Source organism: Amphibalanus amphitrite, unplaced genomic scaffold (genome assembly GCF_019059575.1).
Source record: "Amphibalanus amphitrite isolate SeventyFive unplaced genomic scaffold, NRLGWU_Aamphi_draft 001028F_arrow, whole genome shotgun sequence".
Classification (NCBI taxonomy): Eukaryota; Metazoa; Arthropoda; class Thecostraca; order Balanomorpha; family Balanidae; genus Amphibalanus; species Amphibalanus amphitrite.
The window spans coordinates 66,476-79,833 of record NW_024882522.1 but is presented as its reverse complement, the minus strand read 5'-3'; the positions used below and the strand labels follow the sequence as shown (position 1 = coordinate 79,833).

The 13,358-nt window shown below is 55.7% G+C and overlaps 2 protein-coding genes across 10 annotated transcripts in view; one reads left to right on the top strand and one right to left on the bottom strand.

Annotated features, from left to right (window-relative positions):
- LOC122369358 (retinoblastoma-binding protein 5 homolog) overlaps positions 1 to 8,224 on the top strand; it is a 23,887-nt gene extending 15,663 nt beyond the window's left edge. For both annotated transcript variants that reach the window (XM_043344044.1, XM_043344043.1), the window contains exons 4-7: positions 3,885 to 4,076; positions 4,530 to 4,760; positions 6,623 to 6,871; positions 7,711 to 8,224. In XM_043344044.1, the coding sequence (XP_043199979.1) occupies positions 3,885 to 4,076; positions 4,530 to 4,760; positions 6,623 to 6,871; positions 7,711 to 7,935 (897 nt within the window). In that variant the 3' untranslated portion in view covers positions 7,936 to 8,224. The remainder of the gene's footprint in view (positions 1 to 3,884; positions 4,077 to 4,529; positions 4,761 to 6,622; positions 6,872 to 7,710) is intronic.
- The window catches only part of LOC122369360, a 22,298-nt gene continuing 16,253 nt past the window's right edge, over positions 7,314 to 13,358 (bottom strand). For 6 of the 8 annotated variants that reach the window (XM_043344052.1, XM_043344051.1, XM_043344047.1 and 3 more), the window contains exons 2-3: positions 9,492 to 9,955; positions 7,314 to 9,084 (exon numbers count right to left, since the gene is read on the bottom strand). In XM_043344052.1, the coding sequence (XP_043199987.1) occupies positions 8,880 to 9,084; positions 9,492 to 9,637 (351 nt within the window). In that variant the 5' untranslated portion in view covers positions 9,638 to 9,955 and the 3' untranslated portion in view covers positions 7,314 to 8,879. The remainder of the gene's footprint in view (positions 9,085 to 9,491; positions 9,956 to 13,358) is intronic. The other 2 variants (XM_043344054.1, XM_043344055.1) reach the window with 1 other exon arrangement.

Sequence of the window (13,358 nt, the reverse complement as noted above, 5' to 3'; positions counted from 1 at the left end):
AGGTCAGGTCAGGTCATTGACCTTTGATGACCTCGGTTCACTTTTTCGAGTTTTACATGTTTCCAGGCCAGTTTTTGGAGCTGAATTCGAATTTAGCAACCATATGAACATTTACGAAGTAGTTTTGGCACCTTCGTAACATGTTACGAAGCTGTCAGAGGCGGTTTCCACCTACTACGAATACCCTTACTGGTTGACCTGACCTGACCTGACCCGACCTGGCCTAAATGCATGAAGACATCATTTGTGATCAAAACTAAGATGATATTCGTGTTCAGCACCCCGAAAAACCCCATAGCAGCCACGCTTTACGATTTTCTAACAGGTCCCGATTTTCCCGACTTTTGGGTCATTGACCTGACCTGGAAGGTCAACCGATGACCTAGGACCTTAAAATTGGGTATCATCGGCTTCCTCTCGTCACGGGCAACACGCTCGTTTTTTCCGCGAAGCTCTAGCTCGATCAGGGGCGAAACGGCAAGGGGGGGGGGTCCAACGGACCCCCCCTTATACGTTCGTGGCTGGAAAAACACCAATACGGGCGAGGGTTAACCCGCGCCCTGGTGGTGGTGGTTGGGGGGCTATTTTTTGCCCCCCCCCCTCCAGACCTTTTTATATATCTCCAGAAACGCTGCGCCGATCCTCACCAAACTTTCAGTTAGGACCCTTGAACGGCAAAACATTTTATCTTTGACCTGACCTGTGATGTCATCAGTGACCCCGAGGTCAATGAAATTGGATTACCCTCGACAAATTTGACAGGGCTTTCGAACGCCATTTCAATTTTGCGGATCCGTCCAGTAGTTTCGGAGATTCGAGGGGAAGGGGCAAAAATATCCCCCAGGGCGCGGGCTAAATACTGTAAACTTCCGCCCCCCTCCCCCCCCAAAAAAAAACACGAAACATACAGGGTGTAACGAAATCATCCGGACATCTATTTTTTCGCCATATCTGCTCGCACAGTTTTTTTTTTTTTAATGTTGGAATCTGGAAAATTGGGTGAATGCATACCTCTGGAATCTGCTCTCAACTCAGCAGTGATCTGACCTTGCGAAATGACTCTTGTTCTGAGTAAGAGTCGAGTCGCCGATGCGTTCATTTGACAGTTTTCGTTTAAGGCGGTGGAGAGAAGGGAGTACAGTCTCTCGTTTCGTAGTAAGGCTACGTGTTGGTGGCATGGTGGCATGAACCATAAGCTGGTCTATCAGCAGCAGCCAGTAGCACATCTGCCTGAGGCGTAATAGGCTGGGACTTGGTGGCAGACTCAGACCGGCCTCGATCGCAAAGGGCGCCCTTATCCTGGGGTTAGGAAAGTTGTCAAGATAGCGACAAGGAAACGGCACCAATTAATCCGCAAACTGACTCGGATTCTTACCAAGGTAGATACTAAGAGGTCCGACATCATGATTCACCGTTACCCGCCCTTTAGCTTGGTTTTACTGCCCTTCAAACTGAAAAAGACAATGAAATTGACGGGGAAACAACCAGTCCACCACCTTTGGCATCAGGCCAGGGCGTGTCCACTGGTCGAAGGAAGACATGATTGAGGTGGCCTGGTCGGATGGGAAGCTGTTCAAGCTGCGATGCCCGTTGAACCATCAAATCGGCCATGTGTGGGCTGCCAGCAGCTCGAACATGCCGGCCGTCGCCGGCGTCAAACATCCGGTCAAAATCCAGACCTGGAGCATGTTCAGCTGCTCTGCAATATTCAAGCTGTTTATGACGCCACAGAAAACCACATCAGTGACGAGTATTACCGGCGCAACATCCTGGCTAGCGATTGGCTGGAGCCACTCAACCAGACGGCACAGGAGGGCTCGGTTGCTGAACGCGTACTGATGACTGATTCAAGCCGCGCAGTCTTCATGCGGGGCGGTGCACCACCTTCAAGTCCCTAGCAGAATGAGAAGTGATACCGAGAGGACCTATTGTTCTTTTGGGCTAACGGGCTATGGCTTGGAGATGCTTGGAGATAGTTCCCATCCCAATTCCATCGATATCTATTGGACTATTGTCCAGCAGGAGATGAATGAGGGGACACCCGCCACCAACGCCGCCCAACTGTAGGCAGTGGGCACAGGTTAGTAAGGCGCTGCTCTACATGAAACCCACTGTGCTGGAAAACCCAGTGGCTGGAATGCTCCAGAAATTTGTACCTGCGCTCTTATGAAAGGTGGCTATATAATAATTCAAAAGAGAAAATATCAGATTGTCTTGCTTCTTAACCCGCGCCCCACTGGTAGCCCCCCCTCCCGTTTTTCTGCAATAACTTCCAAACCGCTTGACGTATCGACGCCAAACTTTCAGTACCTTTAGCTGCATCAATTTGACACCTTGTGTGAAAATTTGGACTTCGTACCTACCATAGGTCGGCCGGAAATGACGTCAGAGTGACGTCATGTTCGGCCGATTTCGACGCAAAACATTGAACCACGGCAATCGCTCCCAAGAGCTCAGTTTTTAAGCTAGATCCAATTTCTTTGCATGAGAGGTCTCAGAATAGACTGCGCTATCAAACTGCTATCTCGAATTTTCGAAATTTTGAAAATTTCGAAAATTTTATATTATGAAATTCAAAATTTATATTTTTATATTTTTTTTTCAAAAATCTTTTGACTTTTCGAAAAAACCGGAATATATGTGGTAGAACGCATTATTATGACTAACTCTAGCAAGTTTTAGCTAAATATCTTCAAAAATGGCCAAGTTATACGCATTATTGCAAAAAATTAACAATTATAAATTTTTCAAATCAATTTTTCAGCACGAATTTGACATCGTACGCCAATATAAATAGCACCATCGTGTTCCTGAGCTCAAACTGCATCCAATAGACACCTTTTTTGTTGAAAAATTTTAACTTCAAAATTTGACCTTTTTTGACCTGAAAGTGACCTGACCTGAGCTAAATTTGACTCAAAATGACCTCGAATGACAAAGACGACATCAAATTCGAAATATTTGGCCTAAATGGACCATAAAACATGTGTCACGTGACCGACGGATGATATAATATTTTCGTGACCTGTGATGACCTGACCTTGACCTGAAAATCAAAGTACAAGTTTGGTACCCTCAGGGTATCTAGAGCATCTGTTCACGAGTGTGTGAACCAAAAATGAGCCTGATCTGACTTGTAAGACGGCGGCCAGAGCCCAAAACGTGAAGAAGCCAAAATGCTAATAATTTTTACTTTGACCTGACCTGTGACGTCATCGGTGACCTCGAGGTCAATGAAATTAGGTTTCGCTCGACAGTTTTTCCGGGGCTATCAGACGCCGTTTGAATTTTGACGATCGGCCCAGTAGTTTCGGAGTTAGGAGGGGGGGGGGCTATGAATAGCCCCCCCCCCCCCAGTAGGGCGTGTTATACGCAGACCCCAGTGGGGCGCGGGTTAATTACAGCGCGTCGCGAAGAAAGATGTCCGGATAATTTCGTTACACCCTGTACAACAGGCGCTTAACACGTCCTTCGATTATAGTCAAATCGCCCACTTTTACGAGGTGCAATTTCTTAGGGCGTGAAATGCACCTTGATGTGAAATACTACCAGGTTTTATAAAATCATCCGCTCGCAGCCCGGACTCGGACTGACCCCCGCGCCGCAGGTGGGACTGACCGCCGCCCGGCCCGTGTGCCGCGCCGTCGGTGGGACTGACCCCCGCCCGGCCCCGCGCCGCAGGTGGGGTGGGACTGACCGCCGCCCGGCCCGTCTGCCGCGCCGCAGGTGGGGTGGGACTGACCGCCGCCCGGCCCGTCTGCCGCGCCGCAGGTGGGGTGGGACTGACCGCCGCCCGGCCCCACGCCGCAGGTGGGACTGACCCCCGCCCGGCCCCACGCCGCAGGTGGGACTGACCGCCGCCCGGCCCGTCTGCCGCGCCGCAGGTGGTGGCTTCGTTCCGCGTCACCTCCGGCGCGTCCAACAGCACGGCGCTCAAGACGATCGAGTTCGCGCGGCGCGGCGAGTGCTTCCTGGTCAACTCTGTGGACCGCGTGATCCGCGTCTACGACGCCCAGAAGGTGCTGGCCGCCGGCCTGGACGGCGAGCCCGAGCCCGTGCAGAAACTGCAGGACCAGGTACCGGGCGGGCGGGCGGGCACACCGACGGCACGGGGCTGTGCGGACACTGGCAGGGCTGTGCGGACACTGGCTGGGCTGTCTGGAGTTGGACACTGTCTGGGATGTGCGGACACTGGCAGGGCTGTCTGGACACTGGCTGGGCTGTACGGACACTGTCTGGGATGTGCGGACACTGGCTGGGATGTGCGGACACTGGCAGGGCTGTGCAGACACTGGCAGAGCAGTTCCGTCGGCAGCACGGTGACGCTCGGCGCGGCCGGCCGCTATCGGTGACCGCTGCTGTCGGTGACGCCGGGCGCTGTCCGGTGACCGCTGTCCGGTGACCGCTGTCTGGTGACCGCTGCTGTCGGTGACCGCTGCTGTCGGTGACCGCTGCTGTCCGGTGACCGCTGTCCGGTGACGCCGGCCGCTGTCTGATGACCGCCGGGCGCGGCCGGCCGCTGTCCGCAGGTCAATAAGACGATGTGGAAGAAGTGCTGTTTCTCCGGTGACGGGGAGTACGTGTGCGCTGGCTCGGCGCGCCAGCACGACCTCTACATCTGGGAGCGGTCGGTGGGCACGCTGGTGAAGATCCTGCAGGGCACCAAGGGTGAGCTGCTGCTGGACGTGGTGTGGCACCCGGTGCGGCCCATCGTCACCTCCATCTCGGCCGGCGTCGTCTCCGTCTGGGCCCAGAACCAGGTGAGACGGCCCGGGAGGCGGCCCAGAACCAGGTGAGACGGCCCGGGAGGCGGCCCAGAACCAGGTGAGACGGCCCGGGCGACGGCCCAGAACCAGGTGAGACGGGCCGGGCGACGGCCCAGAACCAGGTGAGACGGCCCAGAACCAGGTGAGACGGCCCAGAACCAGGTGAGACGGGCCGGGAGGCGGCCCAGAACCAGGTGAGACGGCCCAGAACCAGGTGAGACGGCCCAGAACCAGGTGAGACGGCCCGGGCGACGGCCCAGAACCAGGTGAGACGGCCCAGAACCAGGTGAGACGGCCCAGAACCAGGTGAGACGGCCCGGGCGACGGCCCAGAACCAGGTGAGACGGCCCGGGCGACGGCCCAGAACCAGGTGAGACGGCCCGGGCGACGGCCCAGAACCAGGTGAGACGGGCCGGGAGGCCGGGCGACGGCCCAGAACCAGGTGAGACGGGCCGGGAGGCGGGGAGACGGGCCGGGAGGCGGGGAGACGGCCCGGGAGGCGGGGAGACGGGCCGGGAGGCGGGGAGACGGCCCGGGAGGCGGGGATACGGGCCGGGAGGCGGGCCGAGAGGCGGGGAGACGGGCCGAGAGGCGGGGAGGCTGGTCGGGAGGCGGGGAGACGGGCCGGGAGACTGGGAGGCTGGTCGGGAGACTGGGGGGCCCTCTGGCACTGTTTCAAAGCCCCGTCTCATTTGCTGGTTGCCGTTTGTAAGCCGCTGTCCGTGTTCAGGGAAGAAATTTGGCCGCTACAGTCTGACCGCACCGGTGCCTGTGCCTTTTTGAAGCTGTACCTATCCGACCTGCTACTTTCCCAGGGCGTACTCGATCCGCTGCCTTTCATGGCTTTACTGTAACCACCCTGCTACCTTTCCGAGGCTGTACCACGATTCGTTACCCTCAAAGGCTCTGCCGTCCCAATCCTGTTCAGCCGGGTCATGCTGTCTAGTCAGCCAGGAGGGAGCCCCCGCTCTGACCCTGCCTACCCCTCCCCCCAATCTCCCCCCGCCGCTCTGACCCTGCCTACCCCTCCCCCAATCTCCCCCCGCTCCGACCCTGCCTACCCCTCCCCCAATCTCCCCCGCTCTGACCCTGCCTACCCCTCCCCCAATCTCCCCCCGCTCCGACCCTGCCTACCCCTCCCCCCAATCTCCCCCGCTCTGACCCTGCCTACCCCTCCCCAATCTCCCCCCGCTCCGACCCTGCCTGCCCCTCCCCCAATCTCCCCCCCCCCCGCTCTGACCCTACCTACCCCTCCCCCAATTTCCCCCCGCTCTGACCCTGCCTACCCCTCCCCCAATCTCCCCCTCTGACCCTGCCTACCCCTCCCCCAATCTCCCCCTCCCCCTCTGACCCTGCCTACCCCTCCCCAATCTCCCCCCGCTCCGACCCTGCCTACCCCTCCCCCCAATCTCCCCCTCTGACCCTGCCTGCCCCTCCCCCAATCTCCCCCGCCTACCCCTCCCCCAATCTCCCCACGCTCTGACCCTGCCTACCCTTCCCCCAATCTCCCCCTCTGACCCTGCCTGCCCCTCCCCCAATCTCCCCCCGCTCTGACCCTGCCTACCCCTCCCCCAATCCCCCGCTCTGACCCTGCCTACCCGTCCCCAATCTCCCCCTCTGACCCTGCCTGCCCCTCCCCCAATCTCCCCCCGCTCTGACCCTGCCTACCCCTCCCCCAATCTCCCCCCGCTCTGACCCTGCCTACCCCTCCCCAATCTCCCCCTCTGACCCTGCCTGCCCCTCCTCCAATCTCCCCCCGCTCTGACCCTGCCTACCCCTCCCCCAATCTCCCCCCGCTCTGACCCTGCCTACCCGTCCCCCAATCTCCCCCCGCTCTGACTCCGTCCTCTGTCCAGGTGGAGAACTGGTCGGCGTTCGCGCCCGACTTCAAAGAGCTGGACGAAAATGTGGAATACGAGGAGCGCGAGTCGGAGTTTGACCTGAGCGACGAGGACCGGACGGTGGCGCAGGCGCCGGGCGCCGCGCGCCACGACGAGGCCCTCGAGGTGGACGTGACCGGCGTGGAGCCGATCCCGGCGCTGCGCAGCAGTGACGAGGAGGGCGACGGCGTCGGCGACCTCGACTACCTGCCCATCGCGCCCGAGGTCAGTCAGCGCCGCCCGGCACCCGCGGCCCGCACCGCGCGCTGGCAGGCCGCCGCCGCAGTTTGTGACAAAGATCCATGTTTCCCTAGGAATGTGTTACGTTCGAGTTTGTCCTAGGTCTCCTTCACTGGGTGCGATTTCACGGTCGTGTCAAATGCTGACTCCGCTGGTCAGCTGAGTATGGGAGGTGGCTACTGTGGCCTGTGGGCCGCGGCCCGGGCCACCTGCACTGGAAACGGTCGCTAATGTTGGGTCAGTCCAGATTAGATCACTGTGTGACTTATGTTAACTGCTCAACTTATCCAGCTCCCTTTTTCACATGTTTGTACATGTGGACACCCCTCCCCCCTCCCCCCAGTGGGTCGCGAGCTAATGCGTGGGACGCTGACCGGTGACACTGACGGCTGACATTGAGCGCTGACTGCTGACACTGACCGCTGGCCGCTGACCATTTATTTATTTATTTCACGTCAAAGGCCCTATCCACACAGGTGTGGCTATTCCAGGACCAGATTAACATTAAACAGAGTATCAAGTGATCACTTACGTAAAAGCAAACGCACAAACACACACTCGATCATACGCTCCCAGACATGGGGTCGTCACGAGCCGACGTCACTGGCAGGCAGCTGCCGCTGTAGCATATAACTCCGCAGCTCTCTTTTTAATAGCCGCGTGTTCTTGTCACGAATGGTTTGTGGCAGATCATTAAAAGCTGTCACAGCGGAATATAAAAAGCGCCTCCTGCCTGATTCCGTTCACTGACCGCTGACCGCTGACACTGACTGCTGACACTGACTGCTGACCGCTGACACTGACCGCTGACGGTCCGCCGTCAGGTCGAGGAGCCCGAGGAGGGCTGGCCCCACGACGGCGGCCCCGAGCAGCAGCAGAGCCGCCGGGACAGCCGCGACAGTCCCAAGAAGAAGCGCGCCAAAATGGTGGACATCGCGCTGGCGGGCGCGCCGTCCGACGAGCCGCACCCGCTGCTCAGCAGCCGGCCGGCCAAGGACAAGCCGGCCAAAAAGACCGCCAGACACAAGGCAGACGCCAAGAGGAAATAGGCGCGGCGCCGGGGGTCAGCGAGAGGGGAGGGGTTCGTCGCCAGGCCTGCCGCCGGCCCGGCCCGGCCCGACAGGCGACCAGCACGTGTCCGCCGCGCCGCCGCCACCGCTAGGTACTGTCGGGTACGCGCCGCCGCCACCGCTAGGTACTGTCGGGTACGCGCCGCCGGCCGCCGGGCGGTGCGAGGCGTCCACATTCATCAATTCATGTCGTCGTTTAGTTCCCGGTCGTGAATTTAGAATACGCCATTGTGAGATGAAAATGTATTCGGAAAGTCTGCGAAATTCATGACTCTGGGCTCTGGCGAACTCAACAGAATGGACAGACGCCCTGAAACAGCGCAGGGGACAGCACAGCACAGAGCGGGTCAGTCGGCCCGGCTGACCGATCTTCACGTGACAGGTTCGTCGGACGCGGCGAGTAGGTAGGACGGCGACTATTGCGTCCATAAGACTGATTAACAAAGCGAATAGTTGATGCGCAATAGTATGTTAGCTCCGTGGAGCGTGGGAGGGATTGTTGGGGAGGGGCCGCTCACAGACAGTGACGCGCGGGTGGCGCCACCCAGCGCCGTCACGGTGACGCTGTCAGGCCGTCACTGCAAGACCGGCAGCGGCGGCCGTCACTGTCCCGTCACCCGAGTAGCGTCCCTCCAAACACCCGGACACACCCTCCAAACACCCGGACACACCCGCCACAGCTGGTCACCGCCAGCGAGTGCAGCTGCTCATCGGCCGGCAGCTTTCACACGTGTAAAAAGGTCACACCTTTATTTGCACAGGGCATCACGTTTGTGTTCCAAAGGATCTCGTAATCTTGCATCACGAGCATATCACATCACCTTTTATCCGTGGTCAATCGCCATTTTCCGGATCACTGCCGGTGTCGCTAGTATTGGCGGCGGTGCGGCCGGGCCGTACGGATGCCGGGCGGCAGTGTGCCTCTAGCGGCCGTCGGCGGCCTCCGGGACGGGCTCGTCGCCGTCGGACGCCGAGTCGAGCGGCCACATGTCCTCCGAGTCGTCCGAGTCGCTCAGCTCGTCCAGCAGCGAGTCCTCCTCCTCGTCCTCCTGCTCGGCGTCGCCCAGCTCCTCCGCCAGAGGAGGCTCATCTATCTCCTCCACGTCCATGTTGATCTCAATGCGCATCCTGGGCAACAGGGAGGGTCGGTCAGCGCCCAACTGTGGGGGGGGGGGGGCACCCGACGGTTGTGGGACTACGAGCACCAGACAGGGGGGGGGGGGGTAATTACTCTTGTCATGAACAGCAGCGACCTATGAACGTATGACAGCCCTTTGAAGGGTCATTTTCCGGTTTGCCGACTCGGTCGTGGGTAATGTGACCTCAGTACCATGCGAGGTCGGCTTTCATAGCTGATATTGCGCGCAACGACGTCGCAGCTATTGCGATGGAGTAATTTTAAAAATGACTCAATTTGCAAAGCGGAGTTTCCATTAGGGTTTGCTGATGCCCCGCGGATGACCATCAGTGCCGGTGAGCGCCGACGGAGGCGGGCCGCCGCCGCCGCCGCCGCCGCCGGCCGGCCGGGGTCTCACCTGGCGTCCATGACCAGCAGCGTCACGGTGAGCAGCACGGGCAGCCGCACGCGGCACCGCCACGCCAGGTGCCACAGGAAGAGCAGCGTCGACTTGACGCCCGGCTGCAGCGCCGTGGCCGCGCCCAGCGCGCCGAACAGCGGCATCGCCGCCAGCGGCCGGCCGGCCCCGCCCTGTGTGAGCGAGTGCAGGCGTCCGTCCCGGCGCCGGCTACCGGACCGAGGTCAACAAAGGCAGCCGACTGAGAACGACCGTGGCTCAATCGTCTCGGTAGCGTTAGCGTCTTCCTTTCTTGTGTGCTCTGGTTATTTTGTTTCCTCTAATTTTTCTGTCTAAGACGTTTCCTTGAACGTTTCCTTCTTCATTCCAGGTCTACTTTTAGCTCCACTATATACACAATCCACATTTAAAAAGGAATAAGTTTATATTCTGAGAGTCTCCCTGTAGTGTCTGGTGCCAGCCTGCTGATGGCGAGGGACGAGACAACATCTGGTGACACCACAGCCACACCAGCTGAACTTCAGCAACAGCACACAGCACACTGCACAGCCACTGCTCACTCTGCTGGTAGAGCCGAGGTGCCCTATGTCCTAACCCCAATCGAAAACCTATGGGGAATCATGGAGGGGGAGCTCATCAAGACTGAACCAGCTCCCACAGAAAACGGACTATCCCACCTTTAACATGGGGTTTGAGTTGAGATAGCCAAGTTTGCGGCGAGGTTCAGAAACCACTATCTATCTAGGTTGCAACCCCCGCGGCCTCTTGGTGTTGAAGAAATTCGTTCCCTTCATTTGAAAATGGGCCTTTTGCAAGGCCCTATCTTCAACATGGAGCGACCGTTAGTGTGACGTCACCTCGTTTAGTCATTCTGATTTAAATGGGTTTGTTCGTTGAAAAATCGCTTAACCCTCGCCCGAACATGGGGGGGGGGGTTGCCACCCCCCCCCCAGGTAGTCTTTCTGCTCTGCACTCAACATTTTTAGAGCTAGAAGGCTGATTTTTGGTATAGCTGCTCCTCTATCCTTTCTTGATGTGCACTGAAAATTTCAAGTTTCTGTGGTTTTTGGTTTCGGAGATATGACCTTGTTTTTCAGGTCATGTCATGACCCAAATGGCCAATTCTCAACATCTTGCGTTGGCTATGGGCCTTGTGAGCTTTTGACACCTTGATTTCGGCCTTTTTTGCCAGTCTTACCTCCTACCTATCATGGAACATGTTGTTCGACGATGTACAGGGCCCTGTTCATGAACCCCGGCGGTCGCTGCGGCCGCTGCGGTCGCTGCGGCCAGCCGGGTTGTTACGTCACAAAAAGGGGCGGGGCTCATGTAGTATGACGAATGTATGACGTCACCTTGCTGCGGCCGCTGCGATCTCTGCGGCCGCAATCCAGCGACCGCCGAGCCGCAAGAAAACTAATTGCACTGAACTTGGCGCACTGAAGTCAAATAGGCGCAAGCCGTGTTGTCATGGAGACGATCTTGTAAACAAATTATCTAGCGGTGTGCGTCAGTTGCAAAGAATTGTCGGAAACTATTTCGGCAGCAGACGCTGTTCATGGAACGCTGCTGCGGCCGAGTGAGTGATGACGTTTCAAAAATGGGCGGGGCTTAGAACCTGCGGCCGGCCGCAGCGACCGCCGACTTCATGAACAGGGCCCAGATGTCAAGGTCAGGTTCAAGGTCAACCTAGGTCATCTAAGAAAATTGCGTTTTAGGCAAGCGGAATTTACTTTTTGTGAAGTTTTTTTACTGCATTTTTGGTAAAAGCTTCTCAGATCATGATTTCATGTAATATGGACACATAAACAATCGCCGCACACATCAATATACAGACAGACACACACAGACATACAAACACATATAATTGACCTTGACCTAACTTGACCTGAAATGACCTCAGCAGCAAAAACCTGGTCGGGTAGTGTGACAGAGAGGTTCTAGCTGGCTTGGCACCAGAAAACGGCATCGGCATTGGTATATGATAAGCAGCGCACTTGATATCCAACGGTGACCCAAAACAGCAACATTTTTTAGTTTGACCTGACCTGGAAGGTCAATGACTGACCTGGGAAGGTAAAACTGGGTATCATTGGATTCGTCTCTTCCCAAAGAATCTTTTTGGTCTTTACCGCTAAGCTCTATCTCCAACAGGAACGAAATGGCCGGGGGGGGGGGGGTGGCAACCCCCATGTGCGTTCAAGGGTGGGAAAATGGCATGTGCGGGCGAGGGTTAAAACTTGGTCTGAACTTTGTTGTGGTGCCTACAGAGTTAAAAGAATCAGCTTTATGGCAGTAATGTGGCCTGGGGAAGGAGGTAATTTTGGGCTGTGACGTCACATATTTGAAAGTTTGTGTTTGGAATATGGGAAGCCTAAGATGTTTAATGAAAAATAAATGCCAGAACCGTGTTCCTGGTCATCCAATCTATAAAGTCGGGCACAATTTAACTGGTTTTAACAACACTTTAGAAGGTGGGATAGTCCCTTTAAAGGGACCCTCCCACCTTCAAAAAAGTTAATGAATAATGAATTGGCATGAAAGTGGTGTCGCTCGGTTCAGAAAGAGCGAAAAGGAATATCTACCAAATTTCATCGAAAAATATTCACCGGTTTTCAAGATATTACTTTTACTTTTGTTTACTTTTTGGGATCTCCGCTGTTCCTAGCGACTTTATTTGAAAGTGCGGCATTTGTTGCGCGTAAAGCAGCATATACCACCGCGTGCTACCAAACGTTTTAGTAAAAGATTTAAAAATCGTTAGATCTCCGCTGACGTCACAAATTCTAAGGGGGCATTCCAATGCCCCTTAGAATCCGAAAACTGCAAGTTTGAAATTCCATATCTCCGAATTAAAGGAAATAGTTCACTTTTAACATGGGGTTTTGAGCTGGAATAGCAGTTTCGTAGCTTGAGCTGAGACTAGCACAAATCAGGAGCTTTTACGGCTCAACGATCACCCTAGACGAAGATATTCCATTTCTCGTTCCGAAAAGAGTGCCTTGTAGAGGAATGCGTGCCTTGCACAGGAATGCAGCCACGTCATCGTCAGCCAATCAGCGTGCTGCTTACAGCCAATGCAGTATGCGTAGGTTTGAGCTACGCAATATGATTGGTCAATGCGTAATAAGCTTCCGCGTCAAACATTATTTTACATAGAATATAGTTCGTCCTATATTAAAATATAGAAAATAATTGTTTTTACAAAAAGGTTTTATTTTATTTCATGATTATTTTGAGCATAAAAAATCATAAATCAATAGCAAAATACTGATTTCAGGAAAGTGGACTGTTTCCTTTAAAGCATTTTTCGATGTTGCGAGTGCCCAAACCGGTATTTTCAGGCCATGGCCACCAATTTGGCTATCTCAACTCAAAACTAATGTTAAGGTGGGATGGTCACTTTAAGAGAAACCTGTGAAAGGTGTGGCTGAACATCAGCGCGGATACTCTGGACATCTTGATCTATGGAATGTCAAAGGGGATGAGGCAATGGGTGGGACAGGGCAGGGGATAAATTGGTAAATAAACCATGACCCGGGGACTCTTTCTTTATTAACCCGCGCGGGGCTGGGGTCTCCAGCCGAACGCGCGGGGCTGGGGGGGGGGGGTAAATTTTACCCTCCCCCTGTTATCTTCCGAGCTAATGGTCCGATTTGAAAAATTCAAACGCCGATCGAAAGATCTCATCACGAACAACTAAAAACATGTACTTAATTTAAAGTTTGAGGTCAAGGTCAAGGTCAAACCGAGGTCAGCTGTCAAAAGCGTGGTTTTTGAGGTTGCAGTGCTACGGAGATCAGGCAATGGAAGCTATGAGCTTCATACTTCATGGAAAGCCTTCACTTGAATGCTGCAAGGTGCTTT